General features: G+C 33.1%; 2 protein-coding genes across 2 annotated transcripts; both read right to left on the bottom strand.

Annotated features, from left to right (window-relative positions):
• Positions 1-841: 841 nt before the first annotated feature.
• On the bottom strand, positions 842-8120 carry LOC132553798 (protein draper-like). Its single transcript, XM_060218074.1, has 9 exons — positions 8111-8120; positions 7567-7651; positions 6918-7019; positions 5347-5444; positions 4755-4883; positions 2903-3028; positions 2405-2519; positions 1867-1907; positions 842-1403 (listed from the first exon to the last, which is right to left on the bottom strand). Coding segments are annotated over exons 1-9 (1197 nt in total). The 5' UTR covers positions 8112-8120; the 3' UTR covers positions 842-903.
• A 4170-nt stretch (positions 8121-12290) lies between these two features.
• On the bottom strand, positions 12291-20921 carry LOC132553796 (uncharacterized). Its single transcript, XM_060218073.1, has 8 exons — positions 20852-20921; positions 19122-19211; positions 17243-17383; positions 16360-16386; positions 15833-15862; positions 14608-14767; positions 13416-13447; positions 12291-13051 (listed from the first exon to the last, which is right to left on the bottom strand). Exons 1-8 carry the CDS (start codon positions 20919-20921, stop codon positions 12387-12389), a joined length of 1215 nt encoding a protein of 404 aa, XP_060074056.1. The 3' UTR covers positions 12291-12386.
• Between the last annotated feature and the right edge of the window lie 778 nt (positions 20922-21699).

Consider the following 21699-nt stretch of genomic DNA (forward strand, 5'->3'; position numbering starts at 1 on the left):
ATAAAATTTTAGCAATAAATTGTAGAAAATGGGCAATACATATAAGAATGGTCTCATATTAAAGCCTTATGTTACTGTTCTATATTATGTAAACTGTTAAATGTGTTGTGTGATAGATAAGCTGTTCCAAAAAACTTGTATGATCTACTAAGTGACAATACTGACATTGAAGTAGTCTCGTAATTGTAGTCATGAAGTCCCTGTAGTTATCTCCGCTATAACTATAAGCTCTATCGTATAACATGTAGTACCTCTCGAACGCTGAATATAAATTATCTCCTTAAGAAGCCTGTTTAGTCATAAACATTTCCGATTTAGTCGGAATATTTTAGTGAAGGATTACATCAACACCCATCGGACTGTTCACGATACGCGATAAATGTCAGTACTGATGATTAGCTGTTATTATAATCTTAAAACGTTTCAATTCTATTATACCTCCGATGCCGTTTGAGCTTGATTTTTGCCACACGTACATTAAAAGATTTTATTCTTAACAGGAGGGACATGAAATGTGAGGATCCAATATTGGCAGAAATGTCTGTTTAGAAGCAAACTTCTATACAGACATTTCTGTCATGATTTGATCGTCACATTGTATACGCTGTGGGAAATTCTTAACAGGCAACACGCGGGATCAGCTCTCTGACCACATTCCTTCCTGTCGTGACGTGACGTGTTATAACAGAAGCATGTGTATCTCAACAAGCGAAACGACAATGTCTCCTATCATCCCACATTCCAGCAACAACTTCTTTTAACTAGAATTTGATCGGGTGAATTTTAAAATACAGTCTAAGTTAAGCTTAAAAGCATTATTAAAATTATCACAAGTCACAAATATGATATCGCGATTTTACTGATATAAATTTAGAAGCTTCCATGACGAATAGCCACAGCGTCTTATGATGGAGGAGATTCTTCCTTTAGACTTAACAAATTTTCACCTTTCTCTGAAATGTTAACATTACTATAATTGTCATCCAAAAACGCTGGAAGTGACGTCATGGATGACGCCTCTTTCACACTCTGAAACGTATCATATGACTTTAAATCTTTCTCAAGCCGATTATAATCGTTTTCTTTGTCAACATCATCAGAATCAGAAGTTTTTCTCTCCCATGAACGGGACATTGTATCGTAGTTGTTTGGGACACTTCTATCTCCTTGAGGACTAATCAAATACTCTCGTTCTTTCCTATTCTCTATAATGCACGTCACTTCCGTGTATTGATCTCCATTTTGGGGAACATGATGTATTTCTGGATGAATTTCGTTGTAAGTTTCGTCTGGAAACCTGAAATCGACCACCTTAAACTCTGGAGTATCACCTGTGTGCGGCATGTCCACATAATCGTTAGAAAGGAAATGGTCGTCAATAGTTTCGTAGTCCTCTCTGGTTCCTGAAACCGGATAGGTAGGGAAAATTAATAAAATTAAGAAACCAGGGACGTGATAGAGAAATATATCACATAACTCATTAATGAAAAGCGGGCCTTTCAATACACACGAAAGTGTAGTTACCGAATTGAAATTAAAAACAAACATCACGGAAGAAACTTGTTCCAGGAACAATCATATTTCATGATAAAAGAAAACATAGCACCATGTTAACGTTTGTATTTACAAGAAAGCGTGTCTTCATAGCATTGCAACTATATGTTATGTGACAGCTAGTTCTCTGGCGCTTGTATTCTCGAAATATATTAATGGCATTTTATGATCAATAGAAATATAAGAAAGACCTAGACTGGAGACACGAGTCCCACATGTCGCAGTTGCTATCTCCTAAAAACATAAATCAATGGATGTAACGACACATACGACACATTAACAGCACCTTTAAATATTTTTACAGATATTTACCTCTTTGTGAGCAATCCCGTTCAGCTACCTGCTTTCTTAATCTGATTCATAAACAAACAAAAAAGACATCAAGCATTAAAAGCCTCTAGGAAACACACTATTTGAGTAGATACAAAACGTTTAATGTAACAATGCTCAAGGCCATTGAAATGATAATATGTCTTAAAATGTTTATTAAGCTATGGATTATTGTGTTTCCAAATCACTGACAAGTGTCATTAGACCCCTTTTAAAGAATCTGCAGGCTCCATTGTCTGTTTAGTAAGGAAATGTTACTTTAATCATTTATATAATCGTGACCATGGTATGACTTTGGAGTTTTCAGTACCTTTGATGGGAACACGCTTATTCTAAATTGAGATTAATTTAATAACATTAATTAGCCCTTCAACAGCTCCCGCCCGGCTTCCCCTCTCTCCTAAAAACATTGGCTGGAAAATATATGTATACACCTGGTCATTAATAAGGTCATATTAAGAAAAAGAAACACTGGAATAAAGATTTGATATTCTGTTTGTCATTATTTCTTTTTTAATACCTGCACCGGTAGACTAGAACTATGTTTAGAATAATGATGATGAGTCCAAAACCAGCTGGTACAGCAATTACGATGTAATATATGATAGAAGAAGCTCTTCTCGGAGACGAAGTGTCTGTAACAGAAAAGTATTTTGTCAGCAAATCAGAGACGGTAGCTTAATCGATGCGAACAAAAATGATACAAACTAAGAAAGAATATGACAAAAAAATATCAAAGCTATCAATACGAAAGCAGTTTTGTATACGTTTAGAAGCTTACCAAGACTAAATACATTTAAACAACAAACATGTTTGAGAAACACTTCAATGACTAAATCCTCATTGATAGTTTACGTAAAAGTATACACTAAAACCAAAGTGACATGATACGACAATTTGAACTATGGAAGCACAAAACAAAAAGTCACAACGAGAAAGAATTGAAGTTGAAGTCTGGTAAACACAAAATTGTTAAACGAAAGAAAAACAAGAAATATCAGTTGGAACATATACTCGCCTTGTGAGTGCTCGTTGACCTGGTTCGGTCCAGGAAAGCACTTGCCCGTGTCTTTATGGCAATCCCCACTATATAGACAATCGCAGGAGAACGAACAGTTAGAGCCGTAAAGTCCCATGGGACACTCTGAAAAATTCAGGTCGCTCTAACATCAATTGACCGAAGTCACAAAAAAACAATTCATTTGTGATTTATGCATGATTTACATGAAATCACGCCTTTGTTGAAATAAATCTCAGTTCCAGTTAAATACAAGTAATTAATGAATGTTTGCCAACTTACGTCTTTTTTTAACTAAATTAATGAAAGAGCATTTTAGACAGTTTACGTTTACAAGATGTGATGATACCCGCAAAAAGAAGGTTCTTTCTATCTTCTTAGAAAATCAACACACCATTTGTTGTATGAATTGCAAATTCTATATTGAAGAATATCTGTTAATTCATTTAAGACACGTTTCGTTCTATGGAAGTTAACTTTCACTGTGTAACATCGCTGAATAATATGTAAACTTAACATAGGTGTGTCATATAACGATACGTCGTCAAAATAAATAAAAAAAAAAAAAAAAGCTACAGCGAAGCCAATGCACATAACGGATTATACAATGTCACATACCAACACGAGAACAGTTTAATACAGATACACAAGGGATCAATGAAATTTGTGCGTATATTTTTAATAATAAATTGCCCTTGTGTGTATAGTATACATTTGCCTTGAAGTAATGATTTGACATTAAAAGGCGGTAAATAGGTATATTCTCGAAAGCTACAGATTTAAAAAGCCCATTGCACACAGCTTAAGCAGTCAATCTATAAGATGTATATAAAAGAACACATGTTTCATGCCGATGGCTTGTGCAAGGAGATTGAATCTTTAGAAATCCCATTAGAATTAGTATCTTCAAGGACTTAAAGATTTTTAACAAATATATCCAGCAATAAAATATTGAAATGTGTCTGGGATTCTTTGGATTTTACACGAGGATGCATTGAAAATATCAAGCTACACGACTAAAAAATTTTTTTTTCGTTAAGGATGCACTGTTTGATATACTATATCTTATTAGTGATAATGAAATCAATATTGTACTTCTACCACAAAGCCACGAGAGTATTGCTAATAATATCATTTCCTTATAGGATTTGTTTCTAAACATACAAAGTGCAATGAAATTGCGACAAAGATTATATTCTTTACATTTTGTTAACGTCGAAAAGGCGTACTTCCTCTTTTTATTCAGTCTGTAATATTTTACGATGTACATATAATAACACCATTTATCAAAAAAGATACATAATTGTAAATTATTTCACCAAATACCTTAAAACCTTTTACTTGTGGTTATTGTTTTTTTTTTAATACAACAAGAAAATGCGATGTCAACATAATTTTAATTCAAACTCAAATTAATCAATCAAACTAGAACAAAATATCAACAAAAGAATAATTTAAACGGAGGCTCCTGAAAAACCACCAGTAGAATAAGACCAGATGTTCTGAAAGGGTAAGCGTCTTCTGCTTCATCGATGTTATACCTTTCATTTTTCCGGAGGGTATAATTAAATTACAAAGAGTAGATACCGTGAAAATAGAACTACGAGACCCTTTGCGTAAAAATGTGTCTATTTTTATTTAAGCTTTTGTTAAAACTCCGAAAATGTTTACTATACTACAAAAACCTTTATCTGATCTGTTTTCGTATCAGCTAAATAGTCATTTTGCGACTGACAAGTAATTTTCACATTTGAGTACCTTTTATCATTATTAATCATAGTACATACTCGGGTTCTGAATGAAGTTAACAGGAAAATCTTTTGCGTTTTCGTTAAATATAGTGTTTTGTTACCTTCGTCACAGTTTTTGCCAGTTAACCCCGGTAAACAGGAACATTGGCCGTCTTTTGGATAGCACGTTGAATTCGAAGGACAATTACACTTGCGTTCACACAACCAGCCGAAGGTGCCATGTTTACACACTGAAAATGCACAATTTGAAAAAAAAAAGTCAAAACAACACGATTCTAATTTTTATATCAAAGTCAATAATAAATGATGTCCAGAGAAAGAGCAAGTTTAATGACTTATCTTTTCAATAAAAATGATTTAAAAAAGACATGGGAAATTTGTTTGATAAATAAGGATATTCGATATGTGCACGGCGCCAATGTCAATTATATATATTATTGATAGATATGAGTTCCTCTATTATTTGTGTTAAACCAATGCTTTGTTTTTCTAAAAAAAAAAGAAAAAAGAAAACTTATTAGTACCCTTTATAAGAGATACACAAATGTACAGAAAAATCTTATGTATACTGATTTTCCTGGTCCTTATGATTGACAAATCAATACTTTAAGATAACATTTGATTTCCTATTAACGTATCTATGTTGCGTTTATACAGAGCCATTCCTTTACATATCCAGGCAAGTATACATACCTTCACAAATTCCATTGATCGGCTGGAAACCCAGACAGCAAGCCTGAACAAGATGGCTCTCCATGTAAGTTTCATTAACGGGAATTGAAACATTTTTACTGCAATTAAAACATGGGGGGTTATTTTCTGAAAGCTGTTACTATGCAGCGAAAATAATTGTTCTTTTGTAAGCAATTCCTACGTAAATCATAGTTTATCCAATCAAATATTCAGTTTGCAATGTTCTGGCTGTTAAATAGTAGTTTATAATTTATACTTTTTACTTTGCAATTTATTTGGTTTATGTCTCCAACACTAGCTCTATAAAACTTAGAGATCTTCCCAGAATGGCGATGAATTAGACAACTTAACAGTCAAGTTTGACATTTTGACGAATTGACTAATTTCACGTGCATATTTTTATCGTAAGTGATATTCGATAGTGAAAACTAAAATAATACCCCCTAGTGATCGTTAAGGTTTCTTTCGCCGAAAATTTTCCATCACGCTATATTTCATTCACGACGGCAAACGTGAAATAACACATGTTTCACTAAACATTTATCGATTGTCTTCATCAAGTAATAAAAAGCTGAATAATATCAAGGAACACCAAGAAAATACCAACATGTCAACATAATCATAATCCAAACTTAAATTCAATAAAACTATGTTTTACGAAATGTCCGTCAGTCGACGCCTGACCACCATATATCATTTAAATAGTACTAACAGAATGATAGCAGAAAACCTGTGTATGCAAAAGCAAAGAAGAAGAAAAAATCGAAAAGATATGCTGTAAGGATTTCGAATAGTTCAAGGTTATTTGAACAAGTTAAGAACTGGGGTATAGTTATGAAGCCGTAAACGTAATAACTGCCACCATTTAAAGGTTTAGAGGATCATTTATCAAGTGAATGTGACGTTGTTCTTTCGACAATAAAATAGATGTTTGAAGCTCTATTTGTATTTAGAAAATGAAAAGCCTTTCTGTGACGGCTAATTTTGACAGTTATAAACAAAATTGTATTAAATGTTTTTCGATGTATAATGCGGGCTTTAGAAGTAATTGCTAGACACTTTGTCCACATTTATATCAATCAATTATCAACTGAAAGTTACTCCTTAATGTGACATATCTTAATTGATTTTGTTTTGACGGCGCAGTTGCTCCTTTATATTCTGGGGCCATAGAGTGACGACCATCATAATATCATTAATATTTCGTTTCAAAAACAGTTTTTTTAAAAAAAAACCTTATGTAACGAACGTCGTATAATGTCATTACAAATGACTAACTAGAAGGTACAATGAAAGATGTACAAAGTAGATAATTTATTACAATTATGTTGACATGAACAAATCAAGGCAAACTTTTCTAGCGCTCTAGTTGTTATGAATTGTTGAATGAATAACTGACATCTATGGTTTACGCCGATGGATTGTGAACAGTCTATCGGCGTTTTGTTGTATCAGCATGCAGAATAATTGTATATCAATATTTAGCCTGTGATGTCTTTATCTCATGAGAATTAGCACACAAAGATTGTGTTCAATAGAAACAAGGTTGAAGACTGCAGAGTAGTACTTACTAATATTCCCATCTAGCGCAGCCATAAGTTGCAACTGCATGGCAATGTGGTTCTTTAGTTTCAACTTTGACCGTTTTATATATGGTTCTATAACGCAGTGTCCTGAAACAAAATAAACACTTAATATCGCGAATTTTTAAACAGAATTCGCTTTTAAATTTATAAAACAGCGTTAATTTTGTCTAATGACTGAACGTTTCATGTTTTCATTAACGAACAATTTGGGAAAAGGTGGTACCGATGATATGTTGAAATGAAATTGTACCCGTTGTTATGAACATGAACAAAGCAACTATGCTAACGAAATAGAACAAACAAGTTAACGTTTGTTTGCGCTCAAAATATCTCTCATATAAGAAAGGGGACATTATACTTTTAAGTATAATAGATATACAAAAAGCAATCATAAGGCGGTAGTCAATACATCTCGGTCCAAAAAGCAATAAACATTGTTTCCTTGGAGCCGAGAAGGCGTGTCTTTAACATGAAATATTAAACAAATATCCGAATGGTTTATAGCGACGCTTTAATAAGTAGTTCCCTTTGAAACTTGGAAAACTTATGTTTTAAAAGCTTTTTTAGGAAGAAGTTTGTCTAAAAAGATGTAATTGTCTGGAGATGTAATATCGCATTATTTGTATTTCCTTACCCATTATTGAATGTACACACATTATCTCCATGCAATTCAGTTTCAGCGGCAGACGTCAGAAATAGCAAAACCAATAAAAACATCACTGTAATGAATTAACGGAGATTCTCAGAAACTAAAATACATTTGGAAGGGATTCAATTCAATGAAGGAAACAGTAGTGATAATTCGAAAATGCAATAGAACAACAAGGTAAATGCTGTAAATCTAGTAAATCAAAGGAAAGAAGATGATTTATGATCAAATTCATGTGAATTAGTTATATGATAGCAACAACATTTTACAGAGATTAGACACAAGACTAAAGTAACTGAAAAACGTTAACCAGTACAAAATTAGAAAGAAATTAATATAGAAAACAAATTAGTAATATAATGTATATTTTTGTTTGTTTACAATTTATTGATGAAGCAAACATGTATAATTACAATATTAAAATTATATTGAAGATTTGTTGATGCAGTTAAGGTCATCAACATAAAACACTAATATGAAAAAATCATTATAATATTACTTTTCTAATAAAGACAGAGGAACAACTTACTTTGAATGACCTTCATGCCTTCTGTCCAGTAGTGTAATACACTGTATAAACCGTGATTGGAAGAATGTGTGTAAAATATACAGTATCCGGCCCTTAGTTCTCGTGTCATGTGTATGGTATGAATCTCGGATGTATGATGATGGTGGCGGTACAATGACTCATCAAAAGTGTCATTGTCCACTGTACGGATATATTTACACAAAGGACCCACCTTGTTTAGTCGATAATCACGTACTACTATTTAGGGAATACTTTGGTATCTTATTCGGAGATGAAAGTGTAAACATCTTGTTTTCACGTTAGAACTATAACTTCATGTAATTTTGAAGGAAGCGTTATAGAAATTATCGACATATTTTGTGTTATTTCAACATACTGCAGCACTAAGTCACCTATTTCTGTTTTACATGATTTTTATGATTACTTTGTATTAAAAAAAAACATTAAATATTGTAATGTGAAATAAAAAATTGTATTCTACATTAGCTGTTTCGTATATTAGTGATCTAGGTTATTTGTTAAAAATGCATATAGATGGAAAGAAACAGTAATCTTACAACTTATGAAAAGTCTAGTTCATGTGTATGCTTGGAACCGTGTCATTTTTCAAGTGAAATTTAATTTTCCGATTTATTGTAGTTTTAGGTCAATTACGTGTGAACCATGCCATCATTCAAAGAATTGTACGACAGACCACAACTGAATACCAATTCAATACATAGAACTGCCCAGGACCCAAGGTGTTGAAACCTAGAAGATGAGAAAAACAAAACAAAATTGTTAAACAAGAATGACACATATTGTAAGATGTACTTACCACAAACTCCAATAAATTTCACGCTTGTGATATTGAATGAGTAGAGCCAAATACATGTGAATATTCTGAGCACTGTTACAATCCATGTGAATTAAAACGTGGCATGCGGATATCCTGCAAACTACAAAGACTAAATTTTGAGAACATTTCAATACAAATTTGATAATAAATGCGAATATACCGTATAACAGGCGTCACGACATCAATTTTTCTGTGACGTTTTACACTTCTAGATAATACCATATTACATGTCGTAAACGATTCGATGTTTTAGTAAATGCTTAAATATCATGATTGCCATAAGGGGGAAAACAAGGTTTTGATTAAAAGCTGATTGATAAATTGAATAGTAGACATCATGATTATATCTTAGTTCAATGTGCAATATGAAGGCTTTACAAAAGACACATAATAGTACCATTCAATACAAGTTCAAACATATCTTACAACCAATTAAGGAACAGAACTTCAAGTTATTTATTCGATGTAGTAGGGATGCGTGATGATTTCGTTGGTACTAACCTATCCGGAATATCATGCCTAATTAGCCTTTCACTTATCCGGATTACAATTTGTACGACTTGAGTTTCCTTCTTTTATTACACCTGCCCTGGTTTTGGTGTAAAGGAAATGTCGCTTTGATCCTAAATACACAATGGATAATGACATTTCTTGTGCCTTTTCCCAGATCCTATCGTTTTGAAGACCCGCATAACAATTATTTCGATTTAAAAAGAACAGTCAGATATTATACGAGAAAAGATTCCTTCTCGTTCGGTTGATTGGTATATACAAGACGTTTGTGTTAAGGCGTGCGTGCCTGCAAGCAAATACCGTTTGATGTTACCTCTGAAAAGTAACCGGCCAACAGTTCATTGGGTTACTGAAAACAGGCCTTTTTTGTCGGTTACAAGACTTATGTCATTCCAAATTATACTTTATATACTTACATCTCGACTATCCGTTAGAACACTGTATTGTGGCATATATAAATTTGCATTGATATTTGTTTCTTATGTTGGTTCTGTTGTTACTTTATACAAATATTGTGTGCTTATTACATTTAACATATTATTATTATCGCGATATTTACATAACCGTTACTCAATATGTTAAAAAACATTAATTGTTATAATAAAGTGATTAATCAATAAAAACTATATTTTCTGTTTCGGGATTTTTCATTTTTTTTTAACTAGTGATAAACACAAATTCATATTTGTTCCTAACATCATAGTAAATGAAAGACATATATTCTCATACAAAAAAATCATATCTGTGATAATACAACAGCGTAGAAAACATATAAAACATACAGTGAAATAATTTTCACCATTGAAATTATTCCTTGCCATTGTAACAATTTATCAAGCCGAGTTATTGCACTCCGGGAAAATTTATGTCCATGGAGTGAGAAGACGAATTTGATATGGGTCGAAAATTTCTTACACTTAGTGGTCGAAATGAACATGAATTCGTTTATAATGGTACACGGGTGAAAATAACCTTGGGCGACAATATTCCGGTATTCATTACCAGTACACACATTCAATCATTGAGCTACCTTCACACTGTTGTTTCATCATTGTCTCTATTTGTCGACGATGATATCGGTAAAGCGCTGGCCTAGGTAACCACTTGTGAACAGTAAAGATGTGTGGATTTTATCTCACTTCCGTTGACGATTTGTTTTTCTCCATAAGCCGTAAAACGGTTTTGTCTATGTTTTCGTGGTGGTGCCCTTTAGAATGACAATTTAATCAAATTGCTCTGAATGGTGTGTGACGGGCGGCCCTTTCACAGGACGACAAGCCTTGCAAATAAACAGGACCACCTGTACCCTAGCAGTTTGAGTGTTTAAAGAGGAGTTTTTAGGTCGAGTCTTGGCAAAACTATGTAAATCCTAAATATTATTAAAGTACCTCAAAAGTATAAAAACATGTCACCGAAGAAATTAACTTCAAGGCGTTGTTACCAAAACCACGATTTTCGTGCAAGATTACAAGAAGTCGGCTATCTTCATCGTAATGATCTCATTTTGTAATATTTGATTTCCTCACTCGATATGAAGTTGGACGTCTTTGATGCTTGTTAGTATGAATGATGGTTCTGTTGTTGCTGACATTTGATAACACGACAATATTGACCAAGGTTTAAATGACGTCTTGTCGATGAAGCAGAAAACGTTTACACATTCGAAAGACCTGGGCCCGTATTCATGAAACCGTTCTCATGCTCAAGCATGAATTTTGTGCTCAAGCCTTGTGTCTTGTTTAAGTTAAAAAATAATAAATAAGGCCGATTTTGCCGAAGATTTAAAAACAATTTTGAAAGGACTTCAAGTCAAAGCTATATTCAAGGTTTAAATTTGACATTTGTATTATTTGATATGATTTAGATGAATTACAAAAACGTTTGCTTGAGCACAAAATCTATGCTTGAGCATGAGAATGGGTTCATAAATACGGGCCATGGTCTTACTATTTATTAACCGCCATGTAATTTTTTTCTTTTGTTCATATTTCACCCTGGTTTCATTGACTTTGAATTTGAGTAAAGATTCTGTTGACATGTCAGTATGTTTTTTAAGTCCATCTTTACTAAAAACTCAAATAAATTCAAAACAGAAAAAGGTTTCTTAAGACAGAAAAATGGATCACATCATCCTTGATGCCGTAAACTTGTGCCATCATAAAAATAAATGGTTTGACTACAATGGAAGAAAGTTCTTCAACCAATAAAGGCAGATAAATTCAAACTGTATAAAAAAAACAAGATTATAGGTCACAATGACCTACGTATCACGTGTTCACATGGTACTTATGAAGACGTATCTCTATACGTAAAGTTCGATGCACATAATTTATAACTGCAGAGAAATGTATCTAAACACACGAACGGAGAAGGTGTCTCCAAACAAACAAATAGAAAAACATTTCATTTATTTCACATCCTCTAATCTATTCAAGGCTCAAAACACACATTTACACCTGCGTGCTGATTTCTCCACTACAAGGAAATATGTTCCAGAAGTGAATATCTTCTTGGGACATATCAATGTAAATCATACTACGAGGACAAAGGGTCTACAACACCTGTAAATCTATAAAAACGACCGTTGTTGGTCTTCATTACAAATAATAAGCATTTAACTGCATTTTGTATATAACAAAGTAATGATTCAATCGAGCTTATACTTTTAAAAAAGCAATTAAACTGTTTACTACAATACAATGAATCTAACATTCCAATTAAGTACCTGGAATTGTATATGTATTCATGCATCGAAAAGATATGTTCGTTCAGATAGCATTGCGATAATGTGAATTTCAATCCAGCGACACAAGCATCACAAACAGCAAACAATTTTATAAAGGGTTTATTGTGTTCAAATTGTGAAAATCCTTACTTGTTCTATAAAAAATCTGGTATGGTGAATATTTTATGAATTTATGTAGGTTATATATTATTTGCCATGTGATGGTAATTTCCGTCAACATCTTCCTGCTGAGCCGTCCATATAGGCTTAACACCTACATAGGAATATGACCCTGGTTTTCCTTCAAAAACCGAACTAAGATGTGCGTATTCAAAAACAGGGCTAACTCTTTCGTCTGCCCTTTCTTCTGCTAAATCACTGAATGTGTTATATAAATCACCATTATTTCCCCTTGCTGTCTCTAGATGGCTATAGTTCGAATCATCGCCTATGCCAGGTTTCTGCTTCTTCGCTAACTCACTAAAACTGTTATATCCGTAAGGATCGCCTTGATGCGATTCAAAGCGACTATTATCTTCTCCGGAACTTTTCCTTTTTCTACTTCGATTATTTATGTGGACATGAAGGTTATTATTTTTCAGATTAATTTGTTTTTGTCCATCAGCACGTTTTCTTGAATGATTCTTTTTACGATTTTTCCTTGATTTATCTATTAGTATCAACTCATCTGTTACAGTGTCGTAAACAAATGTTCCTCCTGGCACTGAACGGTTGCGCCGAGCTTTCGTCCCTTCCTGCTGATTATTCGACTCTGTCTTGTCTGGGGTATGAGAACTGGTGTTGAAGTTGTCAGGAACATCTACATAGCTGTACTCTGATCGGTCTGTTTTTGATGTTATAATATCTGGTAAAAAAAGTTAGATATAAGGAAGAATAAAAACAAAGCGAATATTTGCTTTCAAAGATATACCCACCACTCTATGTCATTTTCCAACTTGGCCGATGACAACCAATAAATGATGAGTTGTAGAGTTTAACGATGTGATGTTATGACCTGAACTTGATTTAAACTATAGAGGGGTAGTGAAACAGTGCACATGACAAAATTTGTGATACGTATTTGATTAAAATATTTTTAAGTTGTTGACTTGTGTAAACAGTGGGGTGTTGTGCACGAAATATGTTTCTTTTTCAATTTTCCAATTAATTAAGACAATTTCTAAAATTAGTAATGTCATCCATAAAAATGTAAAATAATAAATATCTACCGTTTTGACTTTCTGTTCCATTCCCGAAAGTACTGAAATAAAAATGGTTGTTTTATGAAATAAAGATGAACACACGATCGATCTGAGACATTGATAAAATAGTAGTTAAGATATTATGATTATAGTAAATTTAGATACATCACTTTAAGTATACTAGGTTTTGTAAAGCTAGAATTACACGTAGAATCACTTACGAGTGATAGAAGGCTGAAACAGCTATTATGATGCGGTTACTCCATTATTTGGTATCTTCGTATTTCATTCCAAATTTGTGTTAAAAGTTTTTATTAATTTTGAATCAAACATCATACCAAATGTCGAATCATCGACAAACTGGCATTAAGTTATTTCACAGCGAGAAGACTATCTGCTCGACTGAAAAGTGACCAAAATCGTAAAATTCTTTGGAACGAGGGTGAAGGAGAGCAGTGAAAACGTTGAAAAATAATAAGACCAGGTAACTGTAAGAGTGTCTCTTGCTTCATCGACAACAATGGCAAAGCAAGTATTGGTTAATTCAAATAGGTTATATGAGCACATCTAACTTTATACCGCACAAAAATGGATATTTCCCGATGCTACCATGGTGGCTACCGTTTAAAACAAATCCCATTAGATTTCATTAACCTTCACAAAATCATGTGTTGCAAGTTTCTCCATCAGCTGTATAAACCTTTTATGGGAATCATTATATTAGGAACAGGCCTTAGAATATCAAAGATATTGATAAAAACTTGACCAAAATACCACTGTATGAATATAAAAACGAACCACCACCTGTAGTTGGTTAAAATTTTAAAACCTTGTATTTTAATTGATCAACATTAAACTTTACGGCCTCTGATTTTTTCAGAATCTCCTACAACAGCTATTTCGGACCACATACAAGCCACTCTGTCCTACTGCGACCACGTTAATTATCTCACTAGTATATCCACAAAACAGAAAACTGGCGAAATATCATTCTAAAATTTACCATATTCATACATATATATACAAAAATATAATATATATAAAAATATATATACAAAAATATAACATGAAAATAATATATATAAAAATATATATACAAAAATATAATATAAAAATATATGTACAAAAAAATATAATATATATAAAAATTATATATACAAAATAAAAAAACACAACTTTTAATTTATCGTGCACATTAATTTTCGTATCAAGGAAATACCTTATTTTCCTATGTGCCTTCTTGATTAAACACACAATGCAGACGGAGAACGTAGCTATGAAGACAGTCACACCTATAACCGAGGCCACGACAACAAATAACGGTACAGGTCTATCTCGGCTGATCATTGTGGTGTTAACAATAGGGTCCCTTGTTATGTCTGCAACAAGTAATAAATGATACTGATTGAAGCCAATATGTCTTAAAGCTATTATTTTCTCATGAGACAATGACACGTGCTTTATTGAGGATTTAAAGAAGATATTATTAAAAGAATAAAAAAGAAAAAAAAATCTTATTAAAATTGCATATCTGCATTAAGGTACATGGAAACAGTTAAAACAAGCAGAGATAACAAAGTAACTAATATAACCAAATTTATTGTCAATTAAAGGATTGTATATCTAATTAACGACTCTGCATGGCCGTAAACGTTGATTTAAACATGTGAATTGTGATAACACCGAAAGTTTTTCTTCATCAGGGAAATTAGAATTAAAAAAATGAATAAATATAAAACAGCTATATTTTCATCGTTGTTTGCTACTTCAATAAAATTGGAAATACTATGTGTCCATATAGATGATGCTTATCTGGATATTTTATTGTTGTAGTACGTGAACCTAAGAAGTGCTCAATGATACGTTGAAAATGTTAAAACGCAATATATTTCAGGAATAAAACAAGCAGTTCTAACTAGTTTTTAACTTCAATTAATTAAACAATGATTGTGTTTTATAGTTAACTAATCCAGCTCTAAACAGTACGAATAATATTTTTGTAAATAACTTAATCAGAACGCTTGATATCATACAAAAAATGGTAACTATAGCCCTCAGATTACCTCAGCTTTAAACACGTAACGTTCTCACGACAAATTTGTGAAGTAGCATATAATTTCCAGTGTTACCATGGTGTCTGTCATAAAATTTCGTTGTTTCAACCTAAAGGATTTTTAATTCGCCGTTCTCCAGTTTGATTATCTTCCACATGTGGAAATTAAACATTTCAAGAATTGGGTCTCTAAAAGATCATTTAAATAATTGGTGATAAAAGATTATTGATCAATGCATGGAAAAGGTCAAATATAGAAAACGTTCACATAAAAAGTGATATAAACCATTGGAACAGGGGAGTGGCTATAATCAAACCTAGTAATCAGAAATAAAAGGAGCAAAAAAAATAATAATCACAAAAATTCTAGCGGGATGGGCTTACTACTTACTTATCATTCCTAACGTGCTGGTTTCTCCCACTGAAAACAGAATATGTAAGACACAAGTAAAACAAATTAGAATGACATAATTTCACTAATAATATACATTTCTACTGAACAATGCTATTATTGTGATAATATTGGCTATGCTTTTATCGTATTTAGCGAATGCTTTTGCCATTAGTGGGCTTAAATGTTGATAAAAAAAAAGGCATCAGTATTATCGCAAAGTGTTAAGCATGCTTTAATATTTTCATAAAGTAATTCAGATCTCAAGTTATATTGGTCAATGACGGGATCTACGAAAAAGATTTTTTTTTAATTGTCGAATAGGGTAACTTTAAATAAATATGAGATTTTATGGTTAAACGTAACTGGAAACCACAGTAACTGGTATAACCAGTTGATAACAAATTTGGATATGATATTGCTAAAGCATTACGTGTAACGTTACATATCTCTCGGACAAGGCATCAGAAGATCAAAGAAAAGAATAGCAGGACCATCTGTTGTTATATAAAGCATAATATACTTACCAGTTGTATTTAAGAAACTAGTGTCTCCTTGAAAGAAAAAAAGATAATAGTATGTTTTAGTTAAAATGACACATGAAAGTAATACGAGAAGTGTAAATGAGTCAATAAGGTCCTTGTTCATTTCACAGACATTGAATAAAAGGTATGATGTTTCCTTCGCCATTGTAACTGAATGCATATTTTTCTTCGTTATTGTGAGCTTCATTGACGTTGTGTCAATTAGGTAATGTGTATGAAAACAACTAATTAAAAGAATAGAAAACTTGATTTTATCAGGTAAATGGTTAGGACATATAACAAAGATAAGGGTTAGACACACCATTCACCATAATATCACATTTCCCCCTAATACTGTATATACGTCAATGGTTACCAGTCATATCCTTTGTAAGTGTTTTGACATTGTAATTTCCATACCAATTTTGTTCATGTCCTGTTAGCGTGTTTGTACTAACGACTTTTCATGTCAGCTATGTACGTATTGGTTGTTTTATCAGCAGGTCTTTACCTACATTTGTCCTATCCACTTTGTACTTCACATGTGTCCTATCTGAGGTTTGTACTTACCAGGTATCCTATCTGAGGTTTGTACTTACCAGTGTCCTGTCTGTCAGCTTGTACTTACCAGCGTCCTATTCGTCAGCTTCTACTTACCGGTGTCCTGTCTTTCAGTTTGTGTTTAATAGTTGTTCTATCTTTCCAATTGCCCCGTTTGCCTTTTCGTACCAAAGTTCTGTTTACTAGTTTGTACTAATTAGTTGTCCTGTCAATATGGTGCTTCCAGATTGTGTTGTCTAGCTGTACTTACCGGTTGTCCTGTCAGTCATACCGGTTGATGTGTAAAACCAGTTTGTATTTTATAACGTAATGCCATTCTACCTACGTTCATTGCATGTTGTGGTTGACCAGCCTTGCTTGCATCGACACGTTCCGCTTTCTATATCACATCCTTCTTCAAAATTGACGCCATTGCAATAACATGGTTTATCACAGCTGTCCAATGAATAAAAGCCCACTATGCATTCTATCAAAAAAAGTAATCATACATATTACATACAGATATTATAAATTATAATCTCTCTCTCTCTCTCTCTCTCTCTCTCTCTCTCTCTCTCTCTCTCTCTCTCTCTCTCTCTCTCTCTCTCTCTCAAATTTTTGTGTTACTCTTCATGTTAATGAAATGATAGTTGCGGGGTTCTTTTTTATTCTAAATACGTCAACGTCATTCTGGAAATGAGGTTTCTGGATGTCATAGTGTATGTAGACATCAACTTCAACTGCGTAAATTGATGGTGAGTACTGTATGTTAACTTTGTTGTACTATCGATATTTAAGCCTGGCGTAGGTTGTTTTTTTATAAATAGTGATTAATTGTGAACGGGTATGTTGCCTGTGTGGTGGTAATGCTGAACTTGCTCCTTTTCTTACATATGAAAGGGACATAGTTATCAAGATCCTCCGCCCTTGATTAATTGTAAAATATATACATTTAAAGTGAGCAACATGGAAAACTGCAAAACATTTCAGCCAATTAGGTCACAGCAGTCTCATTGAATATGCACAAAGTTTGCCAATAATCAATCTTGAACAAGGGGTTAAGGTAACATGTCTACCAAGCAAGTCTCATCATTATTCATTTGTTCCTTCAAAGAATAACGTGCGGATAGCACTCAGTTAGAGTTTCGTAAGGAACATAAAATATTTAGCCGAATTAGCTGATAATAGAAACTAAACAAGGAATTCAGTCTACAGTTTACAAGTCTACAAAACAAATTTCTTAAAAATCTTACCATATTGTGCAGAAAGATTTCGCATAGAGTGATTAAAGAAATCAGTCATTTAGGTCACAGCTCTCATTAAATATGCGCGGAATTCGCTGTTAATCGAACTTGGCCAGGGGATTAATGTCACAAGTGTACCAAGCAAGTTTCATCAAAACCCTACTAGTCTTTCAAATAATATAATGCGGAATGCAGCATCCGAGAGTGGTTTCAGAAATCAGCAAATCGGGTCACAGCAGCTTCATTAAATATGTGCGTAATTTGGTGTTAATTGAACTAAACTTCGCCAAGATTTACGGTAACAAGTGTATCAACAAATTTTCATCAAAATCTTACCAGTCATTCAAAAGATATGCGGAAAGCCGCATCGGAGAGTGATTACAGAAATCAGCCAATCAGGTCACAGCAACCTCATTAAATATGCCCTGAATTTTCCGTTAATCGAACTTGAGCAAGGGATTTAGGTAACAAGTGTACCAACCAAGTTTCATCAAACCAGTCCTTCAAAAGATATAATGAGGAAAGCAGCATCCTGACGGAAGGACGGACGGATGAAAGCCATTTGAATACCCCCGCCATCTTCGTTGGGCGGGGATAATAATATGCATATGTGCAAAACTAACTTTTTAAATAATCTATAATTGAAAATTATGAAATATACAAATTTTAATTCTAAATCCAAATTAATAGTGGAAAGAGTTCATCACACGTACTTTCAGGACAATCCTGCAACTATATGTAAATTTTAAAATGTCATTTTAGGATCGAAGCTTTTCTTTTCGGCACAAACAGCATTGATCCCAAAAAACTTCTCCCATGGTATCATTGTAAATGATTCTTATGTTCATGTTATATTCCTTTTAAGGATATTTAATTAGATTTACGGTTTGTTTTTAACTTAAGTTAACGGTGTCTTTACCTAAGCGAGCTACAAGAAAAGCATAGTTATCATAGAGTTAATTTCTTTATTTGTTTACTTACTTTTCTCACAGCGATCCCCTCCGTAAAGCCATTTGCACACATTGCATTTATTTCCTTTACCACACTCCATGCAATTGTCCGGGCATTGTTCTGCGTATCGATATAAAAATACGGTGTCATGATGGTGTTAAATAAAAACAAGAAGAAAATACCGACATGTCAACATATGCTTAATCCAAACTCATATTCAATTATACTAGGGCAAAATATGAACGAAAGAAAGATTTACACGGAGATCCCTGCAAACGTATAAGTAGAATAGAATTATGTGTTCCTGAAGAGTACGCGTCTTCTGCTTCATCGACGACCACCGCCATGTAAATCTTGGTCAATCTAAGTAAGTAATGTAACATGCTATAATGAGAGAAAGATATACAGAAACGGAAGCAACAGTCAAATTAGGAAAATCAACCACGTCGAGCTTTTCACAAAGAAATTACAAAAAAAAATATACAATGACATCACTATGACGACCGCAAAACTTCCTCCAAATTCCCAACAGCCTGTGACATTTAAATCACCATGCTTATCATACAGATTGGTGGAAAGCTTTCCGTGTTGATGTCGTTGGTCAATAAATTTCTTTGTTTTATAAAGACAAGACGTCATCAATATATCTGAAAGTGACATTAAACGACTTTGCAAGCCCTTTGTGACCTGTTTTCATAAGCTGATTAATTCAGCCTCGTATGAAAATCAAATCAAGACAGCCAACAGAGGGTTAGTTAGTTCCCATAGGTATACCAATAGTCAGTTGGAAGATCTTACCACCGCGTCCTCCGTATATTTCGTCATTGATTTGGACTATCTTTCTGGAAATACGCTTTAGTATAGTTAACAACCATATATTTGTATGCCGTTTACCTTGAAAAAGAAAGCTCTCAGAACAAGAGAACGACGGCTAGAAAAGAGTATTGAAGATTGGTCCAAAATTCTTTTAAATTTCACATATTATACCAATGCTGAAGTCTGAAACATGATTTTGTTTGGAAACATTGCGTAATGTATTGGTGGGGTTCCATTCATTATCAAGCAAACCTACTTATTTTTTTATAGGGGTAATGTAGTATCGTTCGTAGATAAGGATACAGATATGTTAATGTCAAAGAATGCTGACCTTTCTTTCCATTTCGAAATTCATGCTATCTTAAAAATATTGAACCCCCTCCTCCTCTCCATATCCCTCAAATATCGCGAGGACCCAAACAAATAATCTAGCTGGATTTCAATGTACTAAGTTAACCATTATGACCCGAGTTATTTATTGCAATGTGATACAATGAAATGTAACCCCGAATATGTAGTATCAGATATAAGAGAAAATTCTAAGACTAAAATGTTTTTTCTTTCTTCTTAATATTTGGCTCAAAGGTAAAATTGTAATGCAGCTTCTTCATCAATGGCTGATTTTCAGGTAGGTTAATTGTTTAAATTTTGTGACAGGAACAATACACATGCACTCAACATCTTAAGATTCAATCAGTGAACGCAGAATATTTGGAAATGAACTTAATCTCAGTATGTTAAAATCTCTGTTAACAAAGTAAAAAGTGGCTTAATATGTTAACATAATTCATAATGATCATAACTAAAGGATAACTAACTTCGGGAAGTGCCAGGAAGCTCATTCGTTGACTAATAAATATATTCATTTTATCACAATCAACAAAGAGATTACAAGAGCACGATCTAAAATATCTATCAAATAAGATAAAAAAAAAAGCACATACCACACAATCCAGGTAATGTTGAGGTAGTCAAGAGAACAATGTAGAACAAGCTTAGTGTTGTCCAGTCCATGGTTATGACACTGAAACAGATAACTCAGGTCGGGACTAATGTAAGCCAACATATTAGTCATTGTAGTCGGAAAACACGATGATAAATGTGGGTCATCTAATGTGTCAGTTTCCTTAACATGATATTTGAAGTACAGATATATTGAAAGTAACACCTCGCTCTTGTTACTGTCAATAATTTGTTAGGAAATTTTTACTGCATCATCTTACATATAAGGATATTCATATTATAAATTTGCCAATGAATAATTTTCATGTTTGCTTGAATTTTTATATAAAGTGAAATCTTTTGTTCTTGAAACCTATTGTATGGCTTTATCGAACATGTATTTTTTTTGCTTTTGAATCTTTTTGAAATCCATTCCTGTGTTGGGTAATGTAAATATTTTAATTAAATTGTTGGACAAACATACAGTTAAGAATATACTAATTTTTGCGCCGTTGTGTAATAGACTTTTTCACTAATGATTCATATGTGATTGGGGTTTCTATTGTAACGTATGTTTTCCCCTGTATCTCTTACTTCTTAGTTATCTGTCGGTACTGTAAGTGAAGGCTTTACAAGTATTGCTAAATAAATTTGCCAAAAAAAATAATTTTAAGATATGTTTCTGTTTACAAGAAATGTATATTTAATAAGTCCATAATAGAAAAAAGCATTATTTTTCAATCATTGTAAATAAGTTGTATTTGCACATCTGCTTTAATTATATACGTTATAAAGACATCTTCATGTCACTTTCTTAAGTCAGTGTTTAGTTCAGTGTTTAATATATATT

The sequence above is a fragment of the Ylistrum balloti genome, unplaced genomic scaffold (genome assembly GCF_031769215.1).
Source record: "Ylistrum balloti isolate Yb309-2 unplaced genomic scaffold, AGI_CSIRO_Ybal_v1 Utg370354, whole genome shotgun sequence".
Lineage (NCBI taxonomy): Eukaryota > Metazoa > Mollusca > Bivalvia > Pectinida > Pectinidae > Ylistrum > Ylistrum balloti.

What these genes read in the sequence shown, in the direction of transcription:
- LOC132553798 (XM_060218074.1), bottom strand. An exon ending in TGGCAAAAACTGTGACGAAG is followed by an intron (nt 3,029 to 4,754) that starts GTAACAAAACAC and finishes TGAATTTTTCAG; the next exon opens with AGTGTCCCATGGGACTTTAC. An exon ending in GTTCTAGTCTACCGGTGCAG is followed by an intron (nt 1,908 to 2,404) that starts GTATTAAAAAAG and finishes TTTATGAATCAG; the next exon opens with ATTAAGAAAGCAGGTAGCTG.
- LOC132553796 (XM_060218073.1), bottom strand. Translation starts at nt 20,921, where the DNA reads ATGGACTGGACAACACTAAGCTTGTTCTACATTGTTCTCTTGACTACC. An exon ending in AACCACAACATGCAATGAAC is followed by an intron (nt 16,387 to 17,242) that starts GTAGGTAGAATG and finishes TTTTCTTTCAAG; the next exon opens with GAGACACTAGTTTCTTAAAT. An exon ending in TAGTTTCTTAAATACAACTG is followed by an intron (nt 15,863 to 16,359) that starts GTAAGTATATTA and finishes TTCTGTTTTCAG; the next exon opens with TGGGAGAAACCAGCACGTTA.